This window comes from Somniosus microcephalus, chromosome 3 (assembly GCF_052327205.1).
Source record: "Somniosus microcephalus isolate GS21.2 chromosome 3, FLI_Smic_1.0, whole genome shotgun sequence".
NCBI classification, from domain to species: domain Eukaryota; kingdom Metazoa; phylum Chordata; class Chondrichthyes; order Squaliformes; family Somniosidae; genus Somniosus; species Somniosus microcephalus.
The window spans coordinates 181353093-181380392 of record NC_140989.1 but is presented as its reverse complement, the minus strand read 5'-3'; the positions used below and the strand labels follow the sequence as shown (position 1 = coordinate 181380392).

Genomic DNA, 27300 nt, shown 5'->3' with positions numbered 1-27300 from the left:
TGGACTACTGTGTGCAGTTCTGGTCGCCACACTATAGGAAGGATGTGATTGCATTGGAGACGGTGCTGAGGAGATTCACCAGGATATTACCTGGGCTGGAGCGTTTCAGCTATGAAGAGAGACTTGACAGGCTGGGGTTGTTTTCCTTAGAGCAGAGAAGGCCGAGGGGGGACCTGATTGAGGTGTACAAAATTATGAGGGGCATAGATAGGGTAGATAGAAAGAAACTTTTCCCCTTAGTAGATGGGTCAATAACCAGGGGGCATAGTTTCAAGGTAAGGGCAGGAGGTTTAGAGGGGATTTGAGGAAAAATGTTTCACCCAGAGGGTGGTTGGAATCTGGAACTCACTGCCTGAAAGGGTGGTAGAGGCAGGAACCCTCACAACAGTCAAGAAGCATTTAGATGAGCACTTGAAACGCCATAGCATACAAGGCTACGGACCAAGTGCTGGAAAATGGGATTAGAATAGACAGGGCTTGATGGCCGGCGCAGACACGATGGGCCGAAGGGCCTCTTTCTGTGCTGTATAACTATGATTATGACTCTATGACCCCCTACTAAATACGCAGTACTCTCAGCTGCTTTTTTACCTACTAGTGGGAAATGGTTTGTTCACAGTGCTTTTGCTGAGAGTTTACGTTTAACAATTTGGAAGCTTTCTGAATCACATCAGGATGGGTCGTGCATTGGCTCCCTTAGATTGGACCTTGGATGAGGAGCAATATGAACAGTAGCAGCAGCCGCCTGCTGTTGAGAGACCTGTGGCAGGAGGGCAGAGAGGGGAGCAGCTCGCAGGTGGCACTACCTGCAACACAGGATGTGTACAGGCAGAGGCTGTTTCCTTGACATGTCGGAACAGCAGTGCTTCAGGAGGCTCAGGTTGTCATGTCAGGTGTTGGCCACGCATTACCAGTGGCTGTCAAAGTCACCACCGCCCTCAACTGTTTTACCTCCGGATCCGTCCAAATAGCTGCCGGAGACATATCCAGGATCTTCCAGTCGGTGGCGCACAAATGGATAAGGCAGGTCATTCATGGGTTGTTTGCCAACTTCGCCTGTGATGACGCCAGTCAGAACAAGCAGGTGCTCGGGTTTGCGGCTCTGGCTAGCTTCCCACAGGTGCAGGGTGTCATCGACTGCAGACACGTGACAATCCGTGCAACCCCCCCAGATCAACCAGAAGTATTCATGAACTGCAAAGGCTTCAACTTCAACAACAACTTGCATTTATATAGCACCTTTAATAACATAGTAAAATGTGCAGCCTTTGTGCAATCAAATACTTACCATATCCATGCATACCTCACCTCCCAAATTTCATCAACTCTGGGATTGCCTTCTTCAACACCTTCCTCACCGGCCTCGAGAGCTCCACCCTATAAACCCCAACTACGCCACCCACATTCTATCCTGTACTAAGGCCCACTCTCATATTACCCCTGTCCATGCTGACTTCTAGCTTCCCATTCCTCAACACCTTCGAGTTTAAGAATATTTTGTTAAACTTATTTACAAATCGTTCCATAGCCTTGCTCCATGCAACCAAACCATCCCACTCACTCTCCATGCTCTTTGAACTCTGCATCCCCATCTTCGCTCCCCCTATTCCTCTGCTCGACCATTGGTGGCAGCTTTCTTCCATTTCATAAGTTAAATTGGAGGATGAGGGAAATAAACAAAGCATGTGACTGAATAGGATTGAAGAGCATCACTTCCTTCAACCACGATGCCTATCCTCTGTCCAAGATAGTGTGCACATGCATTACCATCAAATCTCTGCATGCAATGGTGTCGGAAGTGGAGTCAGGGACTAAATATTTTATGACAGAATCAGAATGCAAATTCTGAAACATAATTATTACCCATAGAAAAAATGTAGCAGCTGTACATTTGAACAGGAGATCTGAAGTTATAATTTGTACATTTTGAAAATCAGCAACAAAGTCCTCAAAACAACAACAACTTCTATTCATATAGCGCCTTTAACATATTAAAATGTCCCACGGCACTTCACAGGAGCGTTATCAAACAAAATTTGACAGCGAGTCACATAAAGGAGAAATTAGGGCAGATGACCAAAAGTTTGGTCAAAGAGGTAGGTTTTAAAGAACGTCTTAAAGGTGGAGAGGTAGAGAGGCGGCGAGGTTTAGGAAGGGAATTCCAGAGCTTAGGGCCTAGGCAGCTGAAGGCACAGCCACCAATGATGGAGCGATTAAAATCAGGGATGTTCAAGAGGCCAGAATTGGAGGAGCGCATCGGGGATGTTCAAGAGGCCAGAATTGGAGGAGCGCAGATATCTCGGAGGGTTGTAGGGCTGGAGAAGATTACAGAGATAGGGAGGGGCGAGGCCATGTAAGGATTTGCAAACAAGGATGAGAATTTTTAAATCGAGGTGTTGCTTAACTGGGAGTCAGTGTAGGTCAGCAAACACAGGTGATGGGTAAACAGGACTTGATGCGAGTTAGGACGCACGGGCAGCAGAGCTTTGGATGACCTCAAGTTTACGTAGATTAGAATGTGGGAGGCCAGCCAGGAGTGCATTGGAATAGTCAAGTCTATCGGTAACAAAGGCATGGATGAGGGTTTCAGCAGTACATGAGCTGAGGCAGGGGTGGAGTCAGACGATGTTAGAGGTGGAAATAGGCGGCCTTGGTGATGGCGCGGATATGTGGTCGGAAACTCATCTCGGGGTCAAATATGATACCAAGGTTGTGAACAGTCTGGTTCAGCCTCAGACTATTGCCAGGCAGCGGGATGGAGTCAGTGGCTAGGGAACAGAGTTTGTGGTGGCAAAATATTTAGTTGGAGGAAATCTCTGCTCATCCAGTACTGGATGACGGACAAGCAGTCTGACAATTTAGAGACAGTGGAGGGGTCAAGAGATGTGGTGGCGGTAAGGTAGAGCTGGATGTCGTCAGCCTACGTGTGAAAATTGACGCTGTGTTTTCGAATGATGCTGCCGAGGGGCAGCTTGTAGATGAGAAATAGGGAGTTTTGCATTGATCAGCCAAACCTCCCCCACAATCCTCAAGGTAATTTAAATCTCTTTTTATTTAGAGACAGCCTGTTCATTTTTGACAACTCAAACTTCACGCTGAGCATATGCTGGACATTCCGGATGGGAAACAAACCCACAGAAACATTGGTTCATGACTTACCTGCAATGATGATAAGTGAAAAAGTAATCAGGGTCCAGGAAGAGCCACTGCTGATCAGGTTAGCAACTAGTTTAAATAAAGGAAACAGCAGCAACACAGTCCAGAACAGCCAGTTTACAAGGACCCATGGTCGTTTTGGTGGTACCATTTTAGTGCCTGGATAAAAGCCATTTTTGTAGTATCCCTCCTGCAGGATGTCCTAGTATTAGAAACAGGATTGTATACGTTAGTAAAAAAATACATTTCTGAACAAATGTCCATTCATATTATTTGTACATCATATCTAAGTTAGTTCTTGTTATTTCTGTAATCAGATGGAGTATTAATCTGTCAGGTGTTATAACTTGTGCACAAAGTGGGATGGAATCCACCACCATCCAGTAACATAGCAAATGGCTAAGCTTTCTTCAGGCCCAAAACCCTGGCGAATCGAATAACTGGGGCTGTAAGCTAAAAAGGGGTGGGAGGGGTCAGGTGAAGGGAAGTTTAGAAATCTAAAGAGAAAAGTCAAGGCAATGGAGTACCTTTCAAAAGATGAGACACCTGTATCGTCAGCAAACTTGGATACATTACACTCGGCCCCCTCATCCAAGTCATTGATATAGATTGTAAATAGCTGAAGCTCAAGCCCTGATCCTTGCAGCACTCCACTAGTTACACCCTGCTATCCTGAAGATGACCCGTTTATTCCTACTCTCCGTTTTCTGTCCGTTAACCAATCCGCGCTAATATGTTACCCCCAATCCAGTGAGCCCTAATCTTGTGTAAAAACATAGGAATGCATGTCTTTGAAACACTGCAATTTCTTAGAATGTGATTTAGTTGGCAGATCTTTAATCATGGAGCAATCAGACAATTTGATTTTCATTAAAAGTATTTTACTCTCCTGATGACATGGTTGAGAAGCAAGGTACCACCAATGAGAACCCTATCCTCTGTGGCACACCTAGTAAGATCACCATGTTGCCTTACATCAGAAATCTCTGTTACCTGAACCTACTCCTGAATTTTGCCGGTTAAGTTTTACTTCTTATTAGTGGCAGTTCCTGGATCTGTGGCTGTGTAACTGGGGTTCGTGCACTTGTTGCTAAGCAACAGGGACACTTGGTCTGTGGCCGGAGTTCCTGCACATGTTGCTAAGCAACAGGGAAGCCTGGCTTTGTTGCTGTGTACGGAGCTCTCGTACCTTTTAAACTATACTTCTCTGTAATCTGGACTTTTTGATAAACCGGCACCACGCCGGTCCCGGATAATAAAGAGTTTCCTGTACTTACTCTATAACTATTTTTATTTGCATATTGGGCCTGCGTAATTTAGCAGAGTAAATTACCCAATCTAAATTAATGGGAGTTGATTACAAGGCTGTTATTCAATTGATTCTTTTGAGCCAGTAATTTACAATCACAAAATTAAAGCAAGGAAAATTTCTTAGATTGGGGTTAATTTTCAACATATTCCCTCACCACTAGAATATAAAACAAATGAGAAATGTCATAGTATTCCAAGCTTGAGCTCTACATGAAAGAATATTAGAATCAATTCTTAATGGAATAGGCAAGTGACAATTTAAACTGGGCACAATGGCCCAGAAATTCGGGTCGGAGGCTTCCCGCGGGTGCAAGCCTCCGACCTGCACTTACCTTGCGCGCCAGCCATTGTGCTGTGGGCCCGCGTGGGATTCCGATCCTGGGCCTGCTCCAACTGCCGGCGCGCAGTGCTTGCGTATCCCAGGGGCGCAGTTAGTTCGAAGCGTCCCCTGGGATCACGTGGGCCATGGAGAGCCAATGGTAGCAGGGAATCTCTATTCATAGATTTGACAGGAAGATCTGTCAAATCCATGAATAGAGTTCAGCCCCAAAACATAACTAAAACTTCAAATACATTTTTTTTAAATCATATTTTTAAAATAACTATAAATTACATAAAATAACTATTTTAAACAATAATTTAAATTTTTGAAAAAATTAATTACAGTTTCTAACGGGGCTAAAAATAAACTTACCTTTCTTTAAAGTATTTAAAAATAATAAACCTGTGGAAAAAATGTTTTAACTTTACTTAATTCACCACTTACCTTGTTAAAAGCAGGCCTTGCGACTGCTTTTTAAAAGCATAGCTGCTGGAGACTTACCCGCCCGAAGAAACCTGCAAAAAAACCCGGAAGTTCCAGGCGTACGCGCTACCTCTCCGGCGCACGCGTTCAACCTGTGAACCCCTTCCTTTAAGGGAACGGAATTTCCGGTTTCCCGCGCTTGCGCAGTGCATGCACGAAACCGGCACTTTCGTTGGGCCTATGCGTGAGTACCCAGTGCGTACTCACGCGTGGGGACCCGAATTTCTGGCCCAATGCAAATAGTCATTTCACTCACTAGTTTAAGAATTTTAGCAGACAAATATTTAACGGGTAACAATAGTGTCAACTGTGGCTCATTTGGTAGCACTCTCACCTCTGCGTCAGAAGGTTGTGGGTTAATTTCCCACTCGAGACTTGAGCACAAAAATCTAGGCTGACACTCCAGTGCACTATTAAGGGATGTGATGCGTACGTCTGCAGGCCCAGGACCCGAAGAGTCCGAAGCTCCAGAAACACCAAATAAGTTTGGATTTTTTTTCCGGTTCAGAGGCGTATTCTTCTGGTACGCCTTTGACCGCAAATTCAGGACCAATATGTTTTTATATAATGGGTATTTCTGACAAATTATTTCTAACCTGTTACACTAATACACTTTTCCCTTTCCAGGTGTAGAATGATTTGCTGCTTATTTCCATTTTTTCTTTATCTTACACTATTTCAAATACAACAGCATCTTTATTTGGTTTCCAAAATCATTTTTATTTTATTTTAGCTGTTTTAAAGTTCATATAATTCAGTTTCAGTTCATAATACATCATCGATCATTTCCCACCTTGTCAGGCATACACTAATTGATCCAGCACTGCAATCCCTTAACCACAGATCTCAAAAGTTCAACATTCCCAAAGAAAAAAAAAATCAACAACTTGCCTTGTCTCAGATTAACAATAGAGCAGTTTCTGTCCTTCTAAAATCTCTCTAAACATACACAATTAAATTTTCAACCAACTTTCCATGTAAATTGATAAATCAGATCTGGGGTTCATGTACAGTTAAAATCAGTATTGCTAAATTTAAGAACATAAAAATTAGGAGCAGGAGTAGGCCATACGGCCCCATTAGCCTGCATTCAATAAGGTCATGGTTGATTTTCGACCTCAACTCCGCTTTCCCGCCCGATCTCCATATAGAATCGTAGGCCGGAATTTTGCCAGCGCTCAGGGGGCGGGTTTGGAGGCGGGAAATCCAGCAAAATCGCAAAGATTGACAGGTCAGAAATCCACTATCAAGCCGTCTCCAAACAATCTTCCTAGGTGTCGGGTCCCCGATTTGCGCATGGACCCGACACCTAGCGGCGGGAAGAGGATTATAGGCACTTAACTGCTCGTTAACAGGCAGTTAAGGGGCTTATTGCAATTTTGACAGGTCTACTGCGGGCTTCCTGACATCCCGACACCACGCCAGGTAAGTGTGGCGTGCTGTGGGTCTACTGTAATGTTTCTGCATTGATGACAGCTGCAGAAATGGTGTGAAGGATCCAATGGTACACTGGTGAGTTTCAGGAGGTAAGAAAATGTTGCAAAAATCATTTTTAATGTATAAATATTTTTCTGTAGGTAACAAGTTTTGGATTGTGTGTGTAGTCCCACCTCATTGGGAGAACCTCTCACACCAGTGACAGATCGCTTCTGTAACCTCACCTGCAGCTGCCATCTGTTCTAGCCTAAGGAGGGAGTCACTGGAAAGCTTGGGTGCAACGGCTCACCTTTGTACAGTGATTCTCAGTGTTTGCAGCATCTCAATGCTGTCAAAAACTGAAAAATCAGCAGTCAAAAAAAATTGTGCGTGGCCCCTTTAAGAAAAATCGGCAGATGACGTGTCATCAACTGACGTCATCTGACACCAGCTTACTCTTAATTGGCCGGCAACCTCGCAGGCCAATTGATGCAAAATCACATCTGTGCGTCTGATGTCGTTGGGGACGGGACTGGAACCCGGAAGGCAGCTGTCCCACCCCCAAGCCGCATCGATAGGAAAAATCGTGGCCATAAAATCATAACAGCACAGAAGGAGGCCATTCGACCCATCAAGTCCGTGCCGACTCTCTGCAGAGCAATCCAGTCAGTCCCATTCCCCCGCTCTATCCCCGTAGCCCTGCAAGTTTATTTCCTTCAAGTACCTATCCAGTCTCCCCTTGAAAACACTGAGTGACTCCGCTTCAACCACTTCCGTCAGCAGCTAATTCCAAGGCATCGTAAATAAGTTTTTCCTCACATCCCCCCTGTATCTCTTACCCAAAACTTACATTTGTGTCCCCTAGTCCTTGTACCATCAACTAGTGGGAACAGCCTTTCCCCGTCTAGCCTATCCAAACCAGTCATAATCTTGCACACCTCAATCAAATCACTCCTCAACCTCCTTTGCTCTAATGAAAACAAATCCAGCTTCTCCAACCTGTCCTTGTAGCTAAGATCCCCCATCCCCAGAACCATTCTGGTAAATCTCCTCTGCACCCTCTCAAGGGCCTTCACATCCTTCCTAAAGTGTGGTGACCAGAACTATATGCAATACTCCAGTTGTGGCCTAACCAGCACTTTATAAAGGTTCAGCATAACTTCTCTACATTTGCACTCAATACCTCTACTTATGAAGCCCAAGATCCCATATGCTTTGTTAACTACTCGCTCAATATGTCCTGCCACCTTCAGGGACCAATGCACATAAATTCCCAGGTCCCTCTGTCCCTGCACACTCTTTAAAACTGTGCCATTAAGTGTATATTGCCTCTCCCTGTTCCTTCTGCCAAAATGCATCACCTCACACTTCTCTATTAAATTCCATCTGCCACTTGTCTGCCCATTCTGCTAGCCTTTCTATGTCCTGCTGCAGTGGATTGGTATCATCACTGTTTGCCACACCCCCAAGTTTGGTGTTATCGGCAAATTTAGAAATTTTACTCTGTATTCCAATATCCAGGTCATTTATATATATTTAAAAAAAAGTGGCCCCAGCACTGACCCTTGGGGAACACCACTACCTACCATCCTCCAGTCTGAAAAACAGCCGTTTACCACAACACACTGTTTTCTGTCCTTAAGACAATTCCTTATCCAAGCTGCCACTGACCCACCTATTCCATCAGCCTCAATTTTGTTAACCAGCCTTCTATGTGGTACTTGGTCAAACACCTTATGAAAATCTATGTAAACAACATCCATTGCATTCCCTTCATCAATCCTCCCTGTTACTTCATCAAAAAATTCAATTAGATTAGTCAAATACGATCTTCCTTTTACAAACCAGTGTTTGCTCTCCTTAATTAGCTTAAACCTCTCCAAATGCCCGTTAATTTTTTCCTCGATTATTGTTTCTAAAACTTTACCCACCACTGATATTAAACTGACTGGCATGTAGTTACTAGGATTGTCCTTACACCCTTTCTTGAACAATGGTGTCACCTTTGCCACTTTTGAATCCTCAGGCACCTCCCCCGCATCTAGGGAAGATTGGAAAATTATGGCAAGCCCTTCCGCTACCTCCTCCCCCAATTCCCTTAGCAACCTGGGATGCAAGCCATCTGGACCAGGCGACTCTAAGCATACCCAGCCTTTCTAGTACATCCCGTCTATCAATTTTCACCCCTTCCATTTCTTCTACCTTTTCCACTTCTATCGATATTTTGTCAGCATCTACCTCCTTAGTAAACACCGAGACAAAGTACTCATTGAGTATTCTAACCTTGCCCTGCGCCTCTAAGCAGATATCACCTTCTTTGTCTCTAATAGGGCCCACCCCGCCTCTTACTACCCGCTTACTGTTTACATGCCGGTAGAAGATTTTTGTGTTCCCTTTTATGTTAACTGCCATTATACGCTCATATTCTCTGTTTGCCAATCTTTTTTCATCTTCCCTTCCCCTCTCAACTTATTGTATTTGGTCTGGTTCTCCCTTAAAGAATTCACCTGACATGCATCATACACCCTCATTTTTTGTTTCATCATCTCCTCTATCTCCATCATCCAAGGAGCCCTTGCTTTGGTTCACTTACCCTTCCCTCTTGTTGGAATGTACCTAGCCTGTACTTGGAACATCTCCTCCTTAAAGATCACCCATTGTTCCGTTAGTTTTTCCTGTCAGTCTTTGGTTCAATTTTATCTTGGCTAGATCCTTTCGCATCCAATTGAAGTTAGCCCTATTTCAATTTAGAAGTTCCACTCTAGATTGTTCCTTGCTCCTCTCCATTGCTAATCTAAATCTTATAATACGATGATCACTCCTACGCAAGTGTTCTCCTACAGACACTTGGTCGACCTGGCCCACCTCATTCCCCAGCACCAAATTAAAAAAAAAAAAATTATTCATTGATGGGATGTGGGCGTCGCTGGCTAGGCCTGCATTTAGTGCCCATCCCTAATTGCCCTTGAGAAGATGCAATGCCTCTTTCCTAGTTGCGCCAAGAACATACTGGTCAAGGAAATTCTCCTGAACACATTTCAGAAATTCTTCCCCCTTCCTTTCACTTTACCCTAGCATTATCCCAATCGATATTTGGGTAATTAAAGTCCCCCAATATCACCACTCTATAGATCTTGCATATCTCTGCGATTTCCCTGCAGATTTGCTCCTCTACCTCCCTCTCACTATTTGGAGGCCTGTAGAATACCCCCAATAGCGTGATCATTCCCTTTTTGCTCCTCAACTCTAACCAAATGGATTCTGTCCTTGTCCCCTCAAGAACATCCTCCCTTTCCAACACGACAATGTCTTCCTTAATCAGCACTGCCACCCCACCTCTCTATTTTTCCTTCCCTATCTTTTCTGAACACCTTGTACCCTTGAATATGAAGTGCCCAGTCCTCACCGTTTTTAAGCCACGTTTCCGTTATTGCTACACGGCTAATTGTGCTTGTAGCTCACCAACCTTATTCACCACACTTTGTGCGTTTACGTACATGCATTCTAAACCCATTTTTTAATTTTTCGCAATCTTTCTTAGTCTGCTCCTATCTAATATGGTACTACTACCGCCTCCAGTACTATCCAACACACTTGCTCTTTTATGCACCTTATTCCTCTTTTCTACTCCTGTATGCTGGTGCCCATCCCCCTGCCAAGCTAGTTTAAACCCACCCCAACAGCACTAACAAACCTCCCAGTGAGAATATTGGTTCCGGCTCTGTTGAGGTATAACCCATCCGGCTTGTACCTAACGCAGAAACTGTCCCAATGTCTCAGGAATCTAAAGCCCGCCCTCCTGCACTAGCTCTCCAGCTACGCATTCATCTGTTCTATCCTCCTATTCCTGTACTTACTAGCACGTGGCACCAGGAGTAATCCAAAAATTATTACCTTTGAGGCCCTGCTTTTTAATCTCTCTCCTAGCTCCCTAAACTCTATCTGCAGGACCTCATCCCTCTTTCTGCCTAGGTCATTGGTACCGATATGGACAACGACCTCTGGCTGTTCACCCTCTCCCCTCAAGAGTGTCCTGCAGCTGCTCAGTGACATCCTTGACCCTGGCACCAGGGAGGCAACAAACCATCCTGGAGTCACGTCTACGGCCGCAGAAACGCTGGTCTGCTCCCCTAACCATTGAATCCCCTACCACTATCGCTCTTCTACTCTTTTTCCTCTCCCCCTGTGCAGCTGGGCCACCCGTGGTGCCATGGACTTGACTCTGGCTGCACTCCCCAGAGGAACCATCTCCCTCACCAGTACTCAGAACAGAATACTGGTTGGAGAGCGCGATTTACTCCGGGGACTCCTGCACTACCTGCCTGGTCCTCCTCTTCTGTCGGACAGTCATCCATTCCCCCTCTGCCTGCATACTCTTAAGCTGCAGGGTAACCACCTCTAGAAACGTGCTATCCACGTAACTCTCAGCCTCGCGGATTGCACCGCAGTGACTCCATCTGCCGTTCAAACTCCGAAACCTGGAGCTCGAGTTGCTGTAACTGGCGACACTTCCCGCACGTGGTCGTCTAGGCGTTACGAAGCGTCCAGGACTTCCCACATGGCACAGGATGTGCACTCCGTGGGATTGAGCTGACCTACCGTGCCTTTATTTAATAGACTAAGAACTAACCCAGCAGAAATAAACTTAAAACTTAACAAAAAACACTCCCCAGCTACTCACCAATCATCTCTTTCCCTCTATTTCATAGGCTATTAACTAACTTAGCAGAAATAAACTTATAAACTTTAAAAAAAAAATACACTCACCAGCTACTCACCAATCAGCAACTTCCCTTGTGCCAACGTCACTTTTTTTACTCGGACGTCACTTTTTCAAAAACTGCCTCTGTTGAGTTGCTGCTGCTCCTTTGAACTGCTCCGCTCTCGCAGTGCACCCTCCAAGTCCGCTCCTTCCGGTCTCAGGCTCCTGCCGCTCAGGACTGCTCCTTTTAACTTCTCCGCTCTCACTGTGCTCCCTCCAGATCTGCTCCTTCCGGTCTCAGGTTCCTGCCGCTCGGGACTGCTCCGCTCTCGCTGCACTCCCTCCAGGTCTGCTCCTTCCGTTCTCAGGCCTCAATTCCCCTGGAGTCCAAAAGTCCATCTGTCTCAGTCTTGAATATGCTCAACGACTCAGCATCCACAGTCCTTTGGAGCAGAGAATTCCAAAGACTCACAACCCTCTGAGTGAAGAAATTCCTCCTCATCTCGACCTTAAATGGCCGACCTCTTATCGTGAGACTATGCTCCCTAGTTCTAGACTCTCCAGCCAGGGGAAACAACCTCTCGGCATGTACCCTGTCAATTCCCCATAGAATCTTAAATGTTTCAATGAGATCACCTCCCATTCTTCTAAACTCCAGAGAGTATAGGCCCGATTTACTCAATCTCTCCTCATAGGACAACCCTCTCATCCCAGGAATCAATTTTTTTTATTCGTTCTGGGATGTGAGCATCGCTGGCATGCCCAGCATTTATTGCCCATCCCTAATTGACCTTGAGAAGGTGGTGGTGAGCCGCCTTCTTGAACCGCTGCAGTCCTTGTGGTGAAGGTGCTCCCACAGTGCTCTTAGGGAGGGAGTTCCAAGATTTTGACCCAGCAACAATGAAGGAACGACGATATATTTCCTAGTCAGGATGGTGTGCAACTTGGAGGAGAACTTGCAGCTGATGGTTCCCATGCACCTGCTGCCCTTGTCCTTCTAGGTGGTAGAGGTCACGGGTTTGGGAGGTGCTGCCGCCGAAGAAGCCTTGGTGAGTTGCTGCAGTGCATCTTGTAGATGGTACATACTGCAGCCACAGTACACCGGTGGTGAAGGGAGTGAATGTTTAAGGTGGTGGATGGGGGTGCCAATCAAGTGGGCTGCTGTCGAGCTTCTTGAGTGTTGTTGGAGCTGCACTCATCCAGGCAAGTGGAGAGTATTCCATCACACTCCTGACTTGTGCCTTGTAGATGGTGGAAAGGCTTTGGGGAGTTAGGAGGTGAGACACCCGCGGCAGAATACCCAGCCTTTGACCCACTCTTGTTGCCACAGTATTTATGTGGCTGGTCCAGTTAAGTTTCTGGTCAATGGTGACCCCCAGGATGATGATGGTAATGCATTGAATGTCAAGGGGTGGTGGCTAGACTCTCGCTTGTTGGGAGATGGTCATTGCCTGGCACATGTTTGGGGCCAAAGTTACTTGCCACTTATCAGCCCAAGCCTGACTATTGTCCAGGTCTTGCTGCATGCAGACAATGGACGGCTTCATTTTCTGAGGAGTTGCGAATGGAACTGAACACTGTGCAATCATCAGCTAACATCCCCACTTCTGACCTTATGATGGAGGGAAGGTCATTGATGAAATAGCTGAAGATGGTTGGGCCGAGGACACTGCCCTGAGGAACAACTGCAAACATGCCCTGGCGCTGAGATGATTGAACTCCCAACAACCACAACCATCTTCCTTTGTGCTAGGTATCAATCCAGCCAGTGGAGAGTTTTCTTCCTGATTCCCATTATTCAATTTTACTAGGGATTCTTGATGCCGCACTTGGTCAAATACTGCCTTGATGTCAATGACAGTCACTCTCACCTCACCTCTGGAATTCAACTCTTTTGTCCATGTTTGGACCAAGGCTCTAATGAGGTCTGGAACCAAGTGGTCCTAATGGAACCCAAACTAAGCATCGGTGAGCAGGTTATTGGTGAGTAAGTGCCGCTTGATAGCACTGTCGACGACACTTTCCATCACTTTGCTGATGATTGAGTGTAGACTGGTGGGGTGGTAATTGGCCGGATTGGATTTGTCCTGTTTTTTGTGGACAGGACATAACTGAGCATTGCCGGGTAGATGCCAGTATTGTAGCTGTACTGGAACAGCTTGACTAGAGGCACGGCTAGTTCTGGAGCACAAGTCTTCAGCACGACAGCTGGGATGTTGTCGGGGCCCATAGACTTTGCTGTATCCAGTGCACTCAGCCGTTTCTTGAGATCATGTGGAGTGAATAGAATTGGCTGAAGACTGGCTTCTGTGATGGTGGGGACCTCAGGAGGAGGCCGATATGGATCATCCACTCGGCATTTCTAGCTGAAGATGGTTGCAAACGCTTCAGCCTTGTGTTTTGCACTCGCGTGCTGGGCTCCGCCATCATTGAGGATGGGTATATTCATGGAGCCTCCTCCTCCCGTTAGTTGTTAGGGGGTAAGGTACTGACTTGCATAGAAAACTGGTTGGCAGACAGGAAGCAAAGAGTTGGAATAAACGGGTCTTTTTCCGAGTGGAAGGCAGTGACTAGTGGGGTACCGCAGGGATCGGTGCTAGGACCCCAGTTATTTACAATATATATTAATGATCTAGACGAGGGAACTAGATGTAATATCTCCAAGTTTGCAGAGGACACAAAGCTGGGTGGGCGTGTGTGCTGTGAGGAGGATGCAGAGAAACTCCAGTACGATTTAGACAGGTGGGGCGATTGGGCAGATGCATGGCCGATGCAGTATAATGTGGATCAATGCGAGGTTATCCAATTTGGTGGCAAAAACAGCAAGGCAGATTATTATCTGAACAGCAATAGATTGGGAGAAGGGGAAGTGCAACGAGATCTGGGTGTCCTTGTGCACCAGTCGCTGAAGGTAAGTATGCAGGTGCAGCAGGCGGTTAAGAAGGCAACTGGTATGCTGGCCTTCATAGCAAGAGGATTCGAGTACAGGAGCAAGGATGTCTTGCTGCAGTTGTACAGGGCCTTGATGAGACCACATCTTGAATATTGTGTGCAGTTTTGGTCGCCTTATCGGAGGAAGGATGTTCTTGCCATGGAGGGAGTGCAGCGAAGATTCACCAGACTGATACCTGGGATGGCAAGAATGATGTATGAAGAGAGATTGGGTCGATTAGGCTTATATTAGCTAGAGTTTAGAAGAATGAGAGGGGATCTCATTGAAACTTATAAAATTCTAACAGGACTAGACAGACTAGATGCAGGAAGGCTGTTCCCGATGGCGGGGGAGTCCAGAACCAGGGGTCACAGTCCAAGGATAAGGGGTAAGCCATTTAGGACTGAGATGAGGAGGAATTTCTTCACCCAGAGAGTGGTGAACCTGTGGAATTCTCTACCACAGAAGACAGTTGAGGCCAATTCATTAAATATATTCAAGAAGGAGTTAGATATATATTTTTTTTTTTTTTAAGGCTAAGGGGATCAAGCGATATGGGGAGAAAGCAGGGACAGGGTACTGAATTTGGATGATCAGCCATAATCGCATTGAATGGCGGAGCAGGCTCGAGGGGCCGAATGGCCTACTCCTGCTCCTATCTTCTATGTTTCTATGTTTAATTGTCCAGCACCATTCTTGACTGGATGTGGCGGGACTGCAGAGCTTTGATTTGATCTGTTGATTGTGGGATCGCATAGCTCTGTCTATAGCATGATGTTACCGCTGATTGGCATGCATGTAGTCCTAAGGTGTAGCTTCCCCAGGTTGGCACCTCATTTTTTTTTTTTTTTTTTTTAGTTACGCCTGGTGCTGCTCCTGGCATACTGTTGTGCACTCCTTACTGAACCAGGGTTGGTCCCCTCACTTGATGGTAATGGTAGAGCGAGGGATATGCCGGGCCATGAGGTTACAGATTGTGGTGGAATACAATTCTGCTGCTGCTGATGGCCCACAGCGCCTCATGGGTGCTCAGTTTTGAGCTGCTAGATCTGTTCTGAATCTATCTCAGTTAGCACGGTGGTAGTGCCACACAACACGATGTAGGGTGTCCTCAGTGTGAAGACGGGACTTTTTCTCCACACAGACTGTGGAGACGGTGGTCATTGCTACCAATACTGCGACAGGTAGGTTGGTGAGGACGAGGTCAAGTAGGTTTTTCCCTCGTGTTGGTTCTCTCACCACCTGCCGCAGGCCCAGTCTGGCAGCCACGTTCTTCAGGACTCGGCCAGCTCGGTCAGTAGTGGTGCTACCGAGCACTCTTGGTGATGGACACTGAAGTACCCCACCCAGAGTACATTCTGTGCCCTTGCTCCCCTCAGTGCTTCTGAGTGGTGTTCAACATGGAGGAGTATGGATTCATCAGCTGAAGGAGGGCGGTAGGTGGTAATTAGCAGGAGGTTTCCTTGTCCATGCTTGACCTGAAGCCATGAGACTTCATAGGGTCCAGAGTCAATGTTGAGGACTCCCAGGGCCACTCCCTCCCAACTCTATACCACTGTGCCGCTACCTCTGGTGGTTCTGTCCTGCCGGTGGGACAGGACATATCCAGGGATGGTGAAGGAGGAGTCTGGGACATTGGATGAATCTAGTAAACCTTCATTGCACCGCCTCTGAGACGAGCATGACCTTCCTCGAATAAGGAGACCAAAACTGTGCAGAGTACTCTGGGTATGGTCTCACCAAAGCCCTGTAGAATTGTAGTAAGACTTCCTTACTCTTGTACTCCAACCCCCTTGCAATAAAGGCCAACATGCCATTTGCCTTCCAAACTGCTTGCTGTACCTACATGCTCACTTTCTATGTTTCCTGTGACACTTAAATCCCTCTGACCATCAACATTTATACTTTCTCACCATTTAAAATATATTCTGTTTTCTATTCTTCTTATCAAAGTGAATAACCTCACATTTCCCCACATTATACTCCTTATTGCCCACTCACTTAACCTGTCTATATCCATTTGCAGGCTCTTTGTGTCCTCCTCACAGCTTACTTTCCCACCTAACTTTACATCATCAGCAAACTTGGATATATTACACTCGGTCTCCTCATCTAAGTCATCAATATAGATTGTAAATAGCCAAGGCCCAAGCACTGATCCTTGCAGCACCCCACTAGTTACAGCTTACTCTGATTTCTGTCTGTTTACCAATCTTCTATCCATGTTAATATATTACCCCCAACCCCATAAGCCCTTATGTTGCATAGCATTATGTGGCACCTTATCGAATGCCTTTTGGAAATCCAAATATACTACATCCACTGGTTCCCCTTTATCTACCCTGCTAGTTACATTCTCAAACAACTAATAAATCTGTTAAACACAATTTCTCTTTCATAAATCCGTGTTGACTCTGCCTAATCATATTATGATTTTCTAAATGCTCTGTTACTACTTCCTTAATGATGGATTCCAACATTTTCCCGATGAATGATGTCTGGCTAACTGGCCTGTAGTTCCCCGTTTTCTCTCTCCCTCTTCTTCAATAGTGGGGTTACATTTACTACCTTCCAATCCACTGGGACGGTTCTAGAATCTAGGGAATTTTGGAATACCACAACCAATGCAACCACCAACTCTGCAGCCACCTCTTTTAGAACCCTAGAATGTAGGCCATCTGGTCCAGGGGATTTGTCGGCTTTTAGTTCTATTAGTTTCTCAAGTATTTTTTCTCTATTGATCTTAATCACTTTAAGTTCCTCACTCTCATTAGCCCCTTGGTTTCTCACTATTTTTGGTATAATTTTTGTGTATTCTACTGTGAAGACAGATACAAAATATTTCTTTATGGTCTCTGCCATTTCCTTATTCCCCATTATAATTTTACCTGTCTCAGTCTCTAAGGGACCAACGTTTACTTTTGCTACTCTCTTCCTTTTTACATACTTGTAGAAGCTCTTACAATCTGCTCTTATATTTCTTGCTAGTTTATTCTCATTCTATTTTCTCTTTTTCTAGCAAATTTACCTTGTTCAATCATAGGCTCTGTGCATGGTTAACTTTTTAACTTTACTTTTCCATTTATAACCAGAAATCCCTAAACCTAATTCAGCTATCAAATGATTCTGACTGCAGTTTCAATATAGCTAGAATGAGATTGTGAAAATCTCAAATTTGAAATAATCTAATTGAAGATTTAAACTAATTACTGTCAGTAACTAAAAAAATTGATCAGCAGGTGGAGAGAATATAGTTTGAATAAAACAAATATTCAGTAATAACTTATGAAAATGTTTAAAAATGTATTTGACAATTTCTAACATGGCACTAAGAATCAAAACAGAAATTACACAAAAACAAGTTATATGCAAGAAACATAATACAAGTTTCCATGCAGACCAATTATAAAGTCACGTGGCAGTGAAGGGTCCAATGTTTATTGTAGCTGGGGTGGGGGGCTGGGAATGGAGTCTTGTATGAATGCATATGTTCATTATTTTTCTTGTTCTATAGTTAGTTGAATCAAGGTGAGATTTGATTACATCTGTTCCTCTGTACCTGCATTTGCTGTCTATAAAATAAAGTAGCTTAATAATTCATATTTGGCTTCATCTCACCAAGTGTTTCTTAGTCCGGCTTCAGAGAAATTGGAGTAGTACAAGTGAGGGCAAGTGCAAAATATGATATCCAGTTAAGATGACAAGTGGGTCCTATTGTTACAACCCCATGGTACTCTAGTGTATAATTAGATATTGGGCAGTGTGAGCACCTTCCTTCAAGCATTCCCAGCATCTTGCATTCAGTAATGACCCACAATGATGTTTGCAAGAATATCTAAGGCAGACCTCAAACTTGTAATGTCGCCAAGTCAAGTATAAAACCAACAGGACAAAAACAAAGCCAGCAGTGATTCACATCACTAAACAGCATTTCTGTTTTCAAGATATGGGATACCATTAGACAAATGATTCCAGTGATGGCAAAAAAAATAGTAAAATGATGGTTAGTATGGAAAAAAAAAGACAAATGCAATGGAATTTATCCATTCCACCAGTAACTTGGTATTTTATCAATTGGCATTTTGACTTAAGACCATAGCATTGGCAGGAAACATTACACAATATGTTTATCAGTTGAATGAGCTCATTGGATACATGGACATATCCAGTGGCTCTGTGACATATATCCTCCATTTACTCACTGGCCAGAACCCAAGTTATTCATTCATGGTTGCAAGGCAAAATTTGTGTGGCTGCTGGGTCTAATGAAAGAAACCTATTCATTTGCAGCAGTTATTCTGTTTGGGTATGGAATAATATTATGGTCCCATAACATTATTCTATGGGCATATCTTGATGCAAGTGCGAAGATGTGCCCACTGGAAAACTATAGCCCCGAAATTATCTTCAGGGCACATTCAGTGCCAGGGCCAGGAGGGGGGGGGGGGGGGGTGGTGGAGTTAGGATTGGGAAACCTGGAAGTACGGGTTTCCCCGAACATCCTGCAGTTAAATTTTCTTCTGTAGGTTTCTGCCCACAGCCAGCCAGAAGTGCCGAGTGGATGATCCATATTGGCCTACTCCTGAGGTCCCCAGCATTACAAAAGCCAGTCTTCAGCCAATTCGATTCACTCCACATGATAACAAGAAACAGCTGAGCACACTGGATACAGCAAAGGCTATGGGCCCCAACAACATCCCGGCTATCGTGCTGAAGACTTGTGCTCCAGAACCAGCCGTGCCTCTAGCCGAGCTGCTCTAGTACAGCCACAACACTGTTTGACAGGCTGGCTGCCTTTCGGCAAGTGGGGAAAAGTCTGCAGCACAAGGCCGCAGTCAAGCTGAGGGCAGGCAGGTCTAGTGGAGTATTGGAGGGGGGCATGATTGTAGGGGGAGGGTAGTTGTCGGTGGGGGGTCTGATTGTGAAGTGGGGGGCGGGGAAGCAGACAGATCGCGTTGGGGGGGGATTAAAACCAGAAGTGGGCGGGTTGAGATCCCGTTTCAGATCTTCAGCTTTTCAACCTCCCACCAGAACCAAACCCACCCATTTGTGGGAGTTAAAATTTTCCCCTATGCTGCTGACGCAGGTGGACTAGACGTTGTCCGATTTCCTGCCAATGCAGCATCCACACCACTAGGGGCACCTATCATAGAAAGCATACCAGAAAGTCTGGAGCAGATGACCATCCTAGGTGGTGGTGGTTGTTGTGGGGGTGGGACAGTGTTATGACTTCTCCTGGAAACCAGAAAAACCTATGCCCGGTTTCTGCAGGCCTTAACCTGGGCCTAGGCCCTCAGGTGGTCTCTACTTCTGCCCCTGGTCAGTAACAAGAGAAAAGGCTGTTTCATAGAACAAGACCACAACTGGAAAGATTGAACACAGATCTGGAATACATTATAAATAAGTAATTTTAACACTGTAGTCTGATCTCAGGGGTTAGATAAGATGCATTAATCAAACTTGCTGTTTGGGTTCCCTGACAGCTTCTCAGCCTGTTGCTTAGGTTACAGTCTTGAAACCACAAACTGACAACCAACACTCTTATCTCTTTTACTCATACTGCTGCTCCCAAAGTAATAAACTATCTTACAAACAATAATTATTACAGAATTCAATTGGCAGTTACTCAAACAACAAAGATAGAAATTGACTGACCTATTGCCCAGAAACAACAGTGGAGCAGGAAATGCAATTTGACAAAGCATACATTTTAGCTGGAAATCATGGGAAGGAAGAAACATTTCAGACAAGTGTGAGAAACTCCTGCTCCCTCCATTTTTTTTACTCCCATTTCTCTACCCTTCATCCCCTGTGGTTCTAACATCTGGGAAACAATGCTCACAATCTCATTAGGTTTACAGTAGTTATGGAAAAGGACAAGGAACAATCAAATGTGAATATAAACAGTGGTATACAGGCGGGAAGGAGTGGCCCTGGGAGTCCTCATCATTGACTCCAGACCCCATGAAGTCTCATGGCTTCAGGTCAAGCATGGGCAAAGAAACCTCCTGCTGATTACCACCTGCCACCCTCCCTCAGCTGATGAATCAGTACTCCTCCATGTTGAACACCACTTGGAAGAAGCACCGAGAGTAGGAAGGGCACAGAATGTACTCTGGGTGGGGGACTTCAATGTTTCTAACCAAGAGTGGCTCAGTAGCACCACTACTGACTGAGCTGGCCGAGTCCTGAAGGACATAACTGGGCCTGCGACAGGTGGTGAGAGAACCAACACGAGGGAAAAACCTACTTGATCTCGTCCTCATCAAGCTACCTGTCGCAGATGCATCTGTCCATGACAGTATTGGTAACAGTGACCACCGCACAGTCCTTGTGAAGACAAAATCCCGTCTTCACACTGAGGACACCTTCCATCATGTTGTGTGGCACTACCACCGTGCTAAATGGGGTAGATTCAGAACAGATCTAGCAGCTCAAAACTGGGCATCCATGAGGTGCTGTGGGCCATCAGCAGCAGCAGAATTGTATTCCACCACAATCTGTAACCTCATGGCCCAGCATATCCCTCACTCTACCATTACCACAAAGCAAGGGGACCAATTCTAGTTTAATAAGGGGTGTAGAAGAGCATACCAGGAGCATCACCAGGCGTACCTAAAAATGAGGTGCCAACCTGGGGAAGCTGCAACACAGGACTATATGCATGCTAAAAAGCGGAAGCAGCATGCGATAGAGAGGGCTAAGCGATCCCACAATCAACGGATCAGATCAAAGCTCTGCAGCCCATGCCACATCCAGTCGTGAATGGTGGTGGATTAAACAACTAACGGGAGGAGGCGGCTCCATGAATATCCCCATCCTCAACGATGATGGAGCCCAGCACGTGCGTGCAAAAGAAAAGGCTGAAGCGTTTGCAACCATCTTCAGCCAGAAGTGCCGAGGAATGATCCATATTGGCCTACTCACGAGGTCCCCACCATCACAGAAGCCAGTCTTCAGCCAATTTGATTCACTCCACGTGATATCAAGAAACAGCTGAGTGCACTGGATACAGCAAAGGCTATGGGCCCCGACAACATCCCGGCTATCGTGCTGAAGACTTGTGCTCCAGAACCAGCCGCGCCTCTAGCCAAGCTGCTCCAGTACAGCTACAATGCTGACATCTATCCGACAATGTGGAAAACTGCCCAGGTATGTCCTGTCCATAAAAAGCATGACAAATCCAATCCGGCCAATTACCACCCCATCAGTCTACTCTCAATCATCAGCAAAGTGATGGAAGGTGTCATTGACAGTGCTATCAAGCGGCACTTACTCACCAAAAACCTGCTCACTGATGCACAGTTTGAGTTCCGCCAAGACCACGTGGCTCCCGACCTCATTACAGCCTTGGTCCAAACATAGAAAAAGGAGCTGAATTCCAGAGGTGAGGTGAGAGTGACTGCCCTTGACATCAAGGCAGCATTTGACTGAGTGTGGCATCAAGGAGCCCTAGTAAAACTGAAGTCAATGGTAATCGGGGGGGGGGGGGGGGGAAAGTGCTCCACTAGCTGGAGTCATACCCAGCACAAAGGAAGATGATTGTGGTGGTTGAAGGTCAATCATCACAGCCCCAGGACATCGCTGCAGGAGTTTCTCAGGGCAGTGTCCAAGGCCCAACCATCTTCAGCTGCTTCATCAATGACCTTCCCGCCAACATAAGGTCAGAAATGGGGATGTTCGCTGATGACTGCATAGTGTTCAGCACCATTCACAACTACTCAGATAATGAAGCAGTCCATGCCCGTCTGCAATAAGACCTGGACGACGTTCAGGCTTGGGCTAAGTGGCAGGTAACATTCGTGCCACAGAAGAGCCAGGCAATGACTATCTCCAACAAGCGAGAGTCTAGCCACCTCCCCTTGACATTCAACGGCATTACCATCGCCGAATCCCATCATCAACATCCTGGGGGTCACCATTGACCAGAAACTTAACTGGAACAGCCAAGTAAATACTGTGGCTACAAGAGCATGTCAGAGGCTAGGTATTCTGCGGTGAGTGTCTCACCTCCTGACTCCCCAAAGCCTTTCCACCATCTACAAGGCACAAATAAGGAGTGTAATGGAATACTCTCCACTTGCCTGGATGAGTGCAGCTCCAACAACACTCAAGAAGCTCGACACCATCCAGGATAAAGCAGCCCGCTTGATTGGCACCGCATCCACCACCTTAAACATTCACTCCCTCCACCACCGGCGTACCGTGGCTGCCGTGTGTACCATCTACAAGATGCACTGCAGCAACTCGCCAAGGCTTCTTCGGCAGCACCTCCCAAACCTGCGACCTCTTCCACCTAGAAGGACAAGGGCAGCAGGCGCATGGGAACACCACCACCTCCAAGTTCCCCTCCAAGTCACACGCCATCCTGACTTAGAAGTATATTGCCGATCCTTCATCATCGCTGGGTCAAAATCCTGGAACTCCCTCCCTAATAGCACTGTGGTAGTACCTTCACCACACAGACTGCAGCAGTTCAAGAAGGCAGCTCACCACCACCTTCTCAAGGGCAATTATGGATGGGCAATAAATGCTGGCCTTGCCAGTGTAAAGTCTGTGGGTTGTGCAGTTAATTACGACACAGACTTCAGGAGTAACATACAACAGGACTTTACTATTCGAAGGTCAGGGCGAATCTGCCCTATAAATCATGCCACAGCACTTATATACCGGTGTGGTCACCGTCGGTATTACCGTATACAGAAGCCAAACAAGTAGTGCCACACCTAAAATAGTTCTCTTAAAGGTGAACGGTTACATACAATAGTCTCTTAAAGGTAGACGGTTACATACACTACAATCCTCCCTTTTTAGCTTACAACATACGTATTCCCCATTAAACATAACATATATTCAACTTCATGTAAAACAATTTACAGATATAGTCTCTGCGGAAAACAGTTCACAGGTTCAGTCTCTGTGGGAACAGTTCACAGATTCAGTCTCTGGTCTTGACTCGGTCCGAACAACATCTCTGTGGTGTAGCCGGTTCACATTGCTAGAGTGACTCATCCAATAGTCTTTCCCTTGACGTAACAGCTTGAACTTCCGTCCTGCTGAACCAGCAGTGTTGACTTTTACAAACAGCTGGACTGCCTTAGTAATTTTTCCCTACTTTCCCATTAGAAGTGGTAATGATTTAGATGGTTATCATCTTCGGCTTCGTCTTTTCCTTTTTTGCTTCTTGGAGACTCTCGGGGCTCCCTTCTCAGCTGCCAGCTGTAGCGCCACCATCTCCCTATGTTCCTTAGACTTTAAGTGCTTCATCCTGATTTCTGCACTTTGGGAGTTTTCATCACAAGCTGGGCAGACCAAGTCCTCGTAATATTCCGTGTCACTCAACAGGTCATGGTAATATTCGGTGTCATCCTGAGCTAGTCTAGCGAGAGGGCCTGCTACTTCTTCCTTACCCAACTGGACGTTAGCCGACTGATGTTCCCTCCCTAGACATCTTTCCTGAAGGGACTTCTTCATGCGTTCATAGTCATCCCGCTCTTCCTGGGTTTCCTGCAAATCCTTCACTAAGGACCTCATTTGTGATTTCAACACTTCCCCTTCCATTGGGGATTGATTGATCGGGCTATTCAATCCTTCTACTGGAGCAGCTGTTTCAACATTCTGTTGTTCACATAGACGTGATTCAGTGTACTTTTGGCATCCCAGTAAAATCTGTGTTGCAACCTCAGCTATTTCCATAACTTTTGAGAGCTACGAACTCCTTCCCTTTGAAGATTGAAGCTCGTGTTCAGATTGTTCCCATTGCAGAGTCTTGTCCCTCAGCATATGAAGGAGTTGGCTGACCGTTAACTCTTCCACGGGAACACTGTGGATCAGAGTCTTCTCCATTTCATCCACCTTTTCCTCCAATGCTTTCACCTTCTTTTCCTCTTGTACTTTGGCTTTCAGCGCTCGGAGAAGTTGCGCCTTGATGCTCTCTAGCTCATGTTCAGGGGCCATTCTTACAGTCTCCTTTTCTTCCACTGAAAGGATTCCCCGTTGAATCTGTTCTTCAAGTTGTTGAACCTCGGTCATTGCCGCCTCATATTTGTCTTGGGTTTCCTTCAATATTTTTATGAGTTCTTGGACATCTTGTCTTTCATGTTCTGCCATGTCTTTCACCTCTAATTTCTCATCTATGGATGGAACTTCTACCGATGAGTCTGTCTTGGCCTTGAGCTCATCAAGAATTTCCTGCAGCCTTTGGACTTCTTGCTCATGTTCAACCTTTAGTTGCTCATATGCTTCTACTGAAACTAGCTTTTCGGAGGTTGCCGAGTTAACCCCCTCCAGAATTATAGCCTGGGCCTGTTCATACTGTTCTTTCAACTTCTCACACTCTGCTTGTAAGGAGTCGTAGAGAAGAACTGGAATAAAATCCTGGCTTCCTGAAGATTCCTCTTCATTTGCTTCTTTCGCAATTTTCTGTTGGAGTTCAGCCAAGGCTGCTATGCTATCTGCCTCTCGAAGTCTCACTGCCATCAAATCTTCTTTATTCTTGCAGTCTACCTCAGCCATTTTCCCTTTACTTTCATTTAACTGAGTGAGTAGTCCCTTATTCTGGGCTGAGAGATATTGCACCTTCTCCTGTAGACCATTGCGCTCCTTCTCTGCTCGACATAGCTGGTTACTGCTGATTTGGTTCTGTGTTTCAAGTTCCAACATCCTTTGCTTAGCTTCTTTCAGTTTCGCCCCTATAAGCTCCTCTTGCAACATGGCCACATTATTCTCATCAGGTAAAGAAGCGTTTCTCTTTTCTATGTCCAAGATTTTTTTCTGCATCTCTTTAAGTGCACATTGCGATTCAGCTTCTCTTAACCTTGCCTGCACTAGCTCCGTCTCCAATTGCAGGACAAAATCCTCAGTGTAGCGTGGTTTGCCTTTATGCTGTATCTCTAGATCATGCAAATATTCTAACTCCTGAACATCATAAGGGAGATGTGATCGGTAATTGGTCACGATGGCTCTATGGTCGCTCTCTGCTTGAGCCAGCAGGTTCTGTTGTCTTTCCAGACTCTCCCATTCGGTGTCATAGAACTTTTTCATTGTTTTCATCTCTTGTACAAGACAGTAACTCAATTGTTCTAATTGTTGTCGTACTTTGAGATAACGTTGAGTTTGAGCCCGGTGTTCCTCCGTAATGCATATGTCTGTAACTTGAACAGACTCAGAATTCTCTGTCTTTATACACGCCATCGTTTTTCCAACCTTAGTCAGTGAGTTCATGTTAACCTTGTTTTTCATACTTGGGCTGGACTTATCGTCTTCCGGCTCAGAGTCTGAGCTGCTTGTCTGCACCGAGTCCTCACTCGTCATTGCTTGTAGGTAGTGCCATTCCATGTCTATTTTCTTGATCCACTCCCGTCCTAGAAGTGGTGGTCCTCCCTCAGGTAGTACGTATAAGTTCATTCTTGGGTGTTCTTTACCCCTATCTCTCACCTTGACTCTTATCTTTCCCATGGGGTATACTTTATGCCCCGTGTATGTCTGCAATACGAACTTGGTATCTCTTAAGGGTATATGTGAGAATAGCCTGTGGTAATCCCTTCGATTTATGACTGATACAGCTGATCCAGTGTCCAACTCCATTTTCACTTGGACTCCAGCTATTTTTAGCATGACCCAGATAGTTTGTAGGTCAGCTTCCTTACTCACATTATGAATTCTCAGACTACCCAGCTCCTGGCCGTTTGGGTCTGAGTCTGAATTCTGTTCGTCTGAACTCTTCTCAGCCACCTTGTGTACCTTGTTGTACTTTTTCTGTGATGGCTTCCTTTGGTTGTTGGTCTTCTTCCCTGGCCGGCATACCTTAGCGATGTGACCCAGTTTGCCACATTTCCTACATTCCTGGTTCTTAAACCAGCATTGGTTCTGATCGTGTGTTGTCTTCCCACAGTGATAGCATTTTGTTATACTCGAGGTAATTTGGTCCACACCGAGTGCCGCTGCCTTTAGCTGCATTTCCGCAGTTCCTTTCGCTGCGGCTTCGTGCGATGCTGCTATAAGGACAGCCCTGTCAAGTGTAAGGTCGTTCTCTTCGAGTAGTCGCTTTTGCGTCCCTTCCTTGGACAGTCCACATACGAACTTGTCTCACAATGCCTCTGTCAGATTCCCTTCAAACTGGCAGTATTTCGCTAGTCTACGCAGTTCGACCAAGTATTCCGCGTTGCTTTCGTCTTTCCGTTGCGTTCTCGCATAGAATTTGAATCGTTCAGCCAACATCAACGGTGTGGGGTTCAAGTGATCCTTCAGAACAGCCACTATCTCATCGAAAGTCTGATCCGCCGGTTTAGCTGGTGATAGTAGATGCTTCAAGAGCCCGTATGTCTTTGCGCCCATCGAGTTTAGCAAGGTTATAGCTTTGTCGTCTTCTTCTATTTTGTTGGCCTCACAATAGATCTCAATGCGTTCCACGTACGTGGCCCAGTCTTCTATCTCCGAATTAAAATCGTTGATGTTACCACGCTTAGGCATCTTCCTCTCTTTGGGAACAACACAAGTATTTCTTTAAATTATTATTTCTTTTTTTTTCCTAAGATGGCGGTTTTCCCGCGAAAATGGCGGTTTCCCGCTCTTATCTTCTCTCCCCGCCCACTTCAATGGCGGTTTCCCGCTTCTGTCTTCTTCCCCGCCTAATGGCGGCTTCCCGCGTTTCTTCCCTGGCGGGAGTGGTACACTTTCCCCCACGGGCGACGGCCGCTGGCTTTCAGGTTCACAGCCTGCGCGTCGGCTTCAAGGCTTTCCCTTTTTTTTTTATTTTATGGCAGGGCGACCGGCTCTGGGTACCCCGTTGACGGCGAACAGGTTCAGCCGCTGGGCTGGCTCTCGCACAGTTCCCCTTGCTCGGCTCTGTCTCTCTCCCGCTCGCTCGGCTCTACCGGCGTTGGGTACACCCCGTTGACGGAGGACAGTTCAGCCGCTGGACTGGCTCTCGCACAGTTCCCCTTGCTCGGCTCTGCCTCTCTCCCGCTCACTCGGCTC

At 45.9% G+C, this 27300-nt stretch overlaps 1 protein-coding gene across 3 annotated transcripts in view; it reads right to left on the bottom strand.

Annotated features, from left to right (window-relative positions):
* The window catches only part of LOC147121610 (1-acyl-sn-glycerol-3-phosphate acyltransferase delta-like), a 342875-nt gene that overhangs the window by 40944 nt on the left and 274631 nt on the right, over window positions 1-27300 (bottom strand). For all 3 annotated transcript variants that reach the window (XM_085981991.1, XM_085981990.1, XM_085981989.1), the window contains exon 8: window positions 3160-3358. In XM_085981991.1, coding sequence (XP_085838117.1) covers window positions 3160-3358 — 199 coding nt within the window. The remainder of the gene's footprint in view (window positions 1-3159; window positions 3359-27300) is intronic.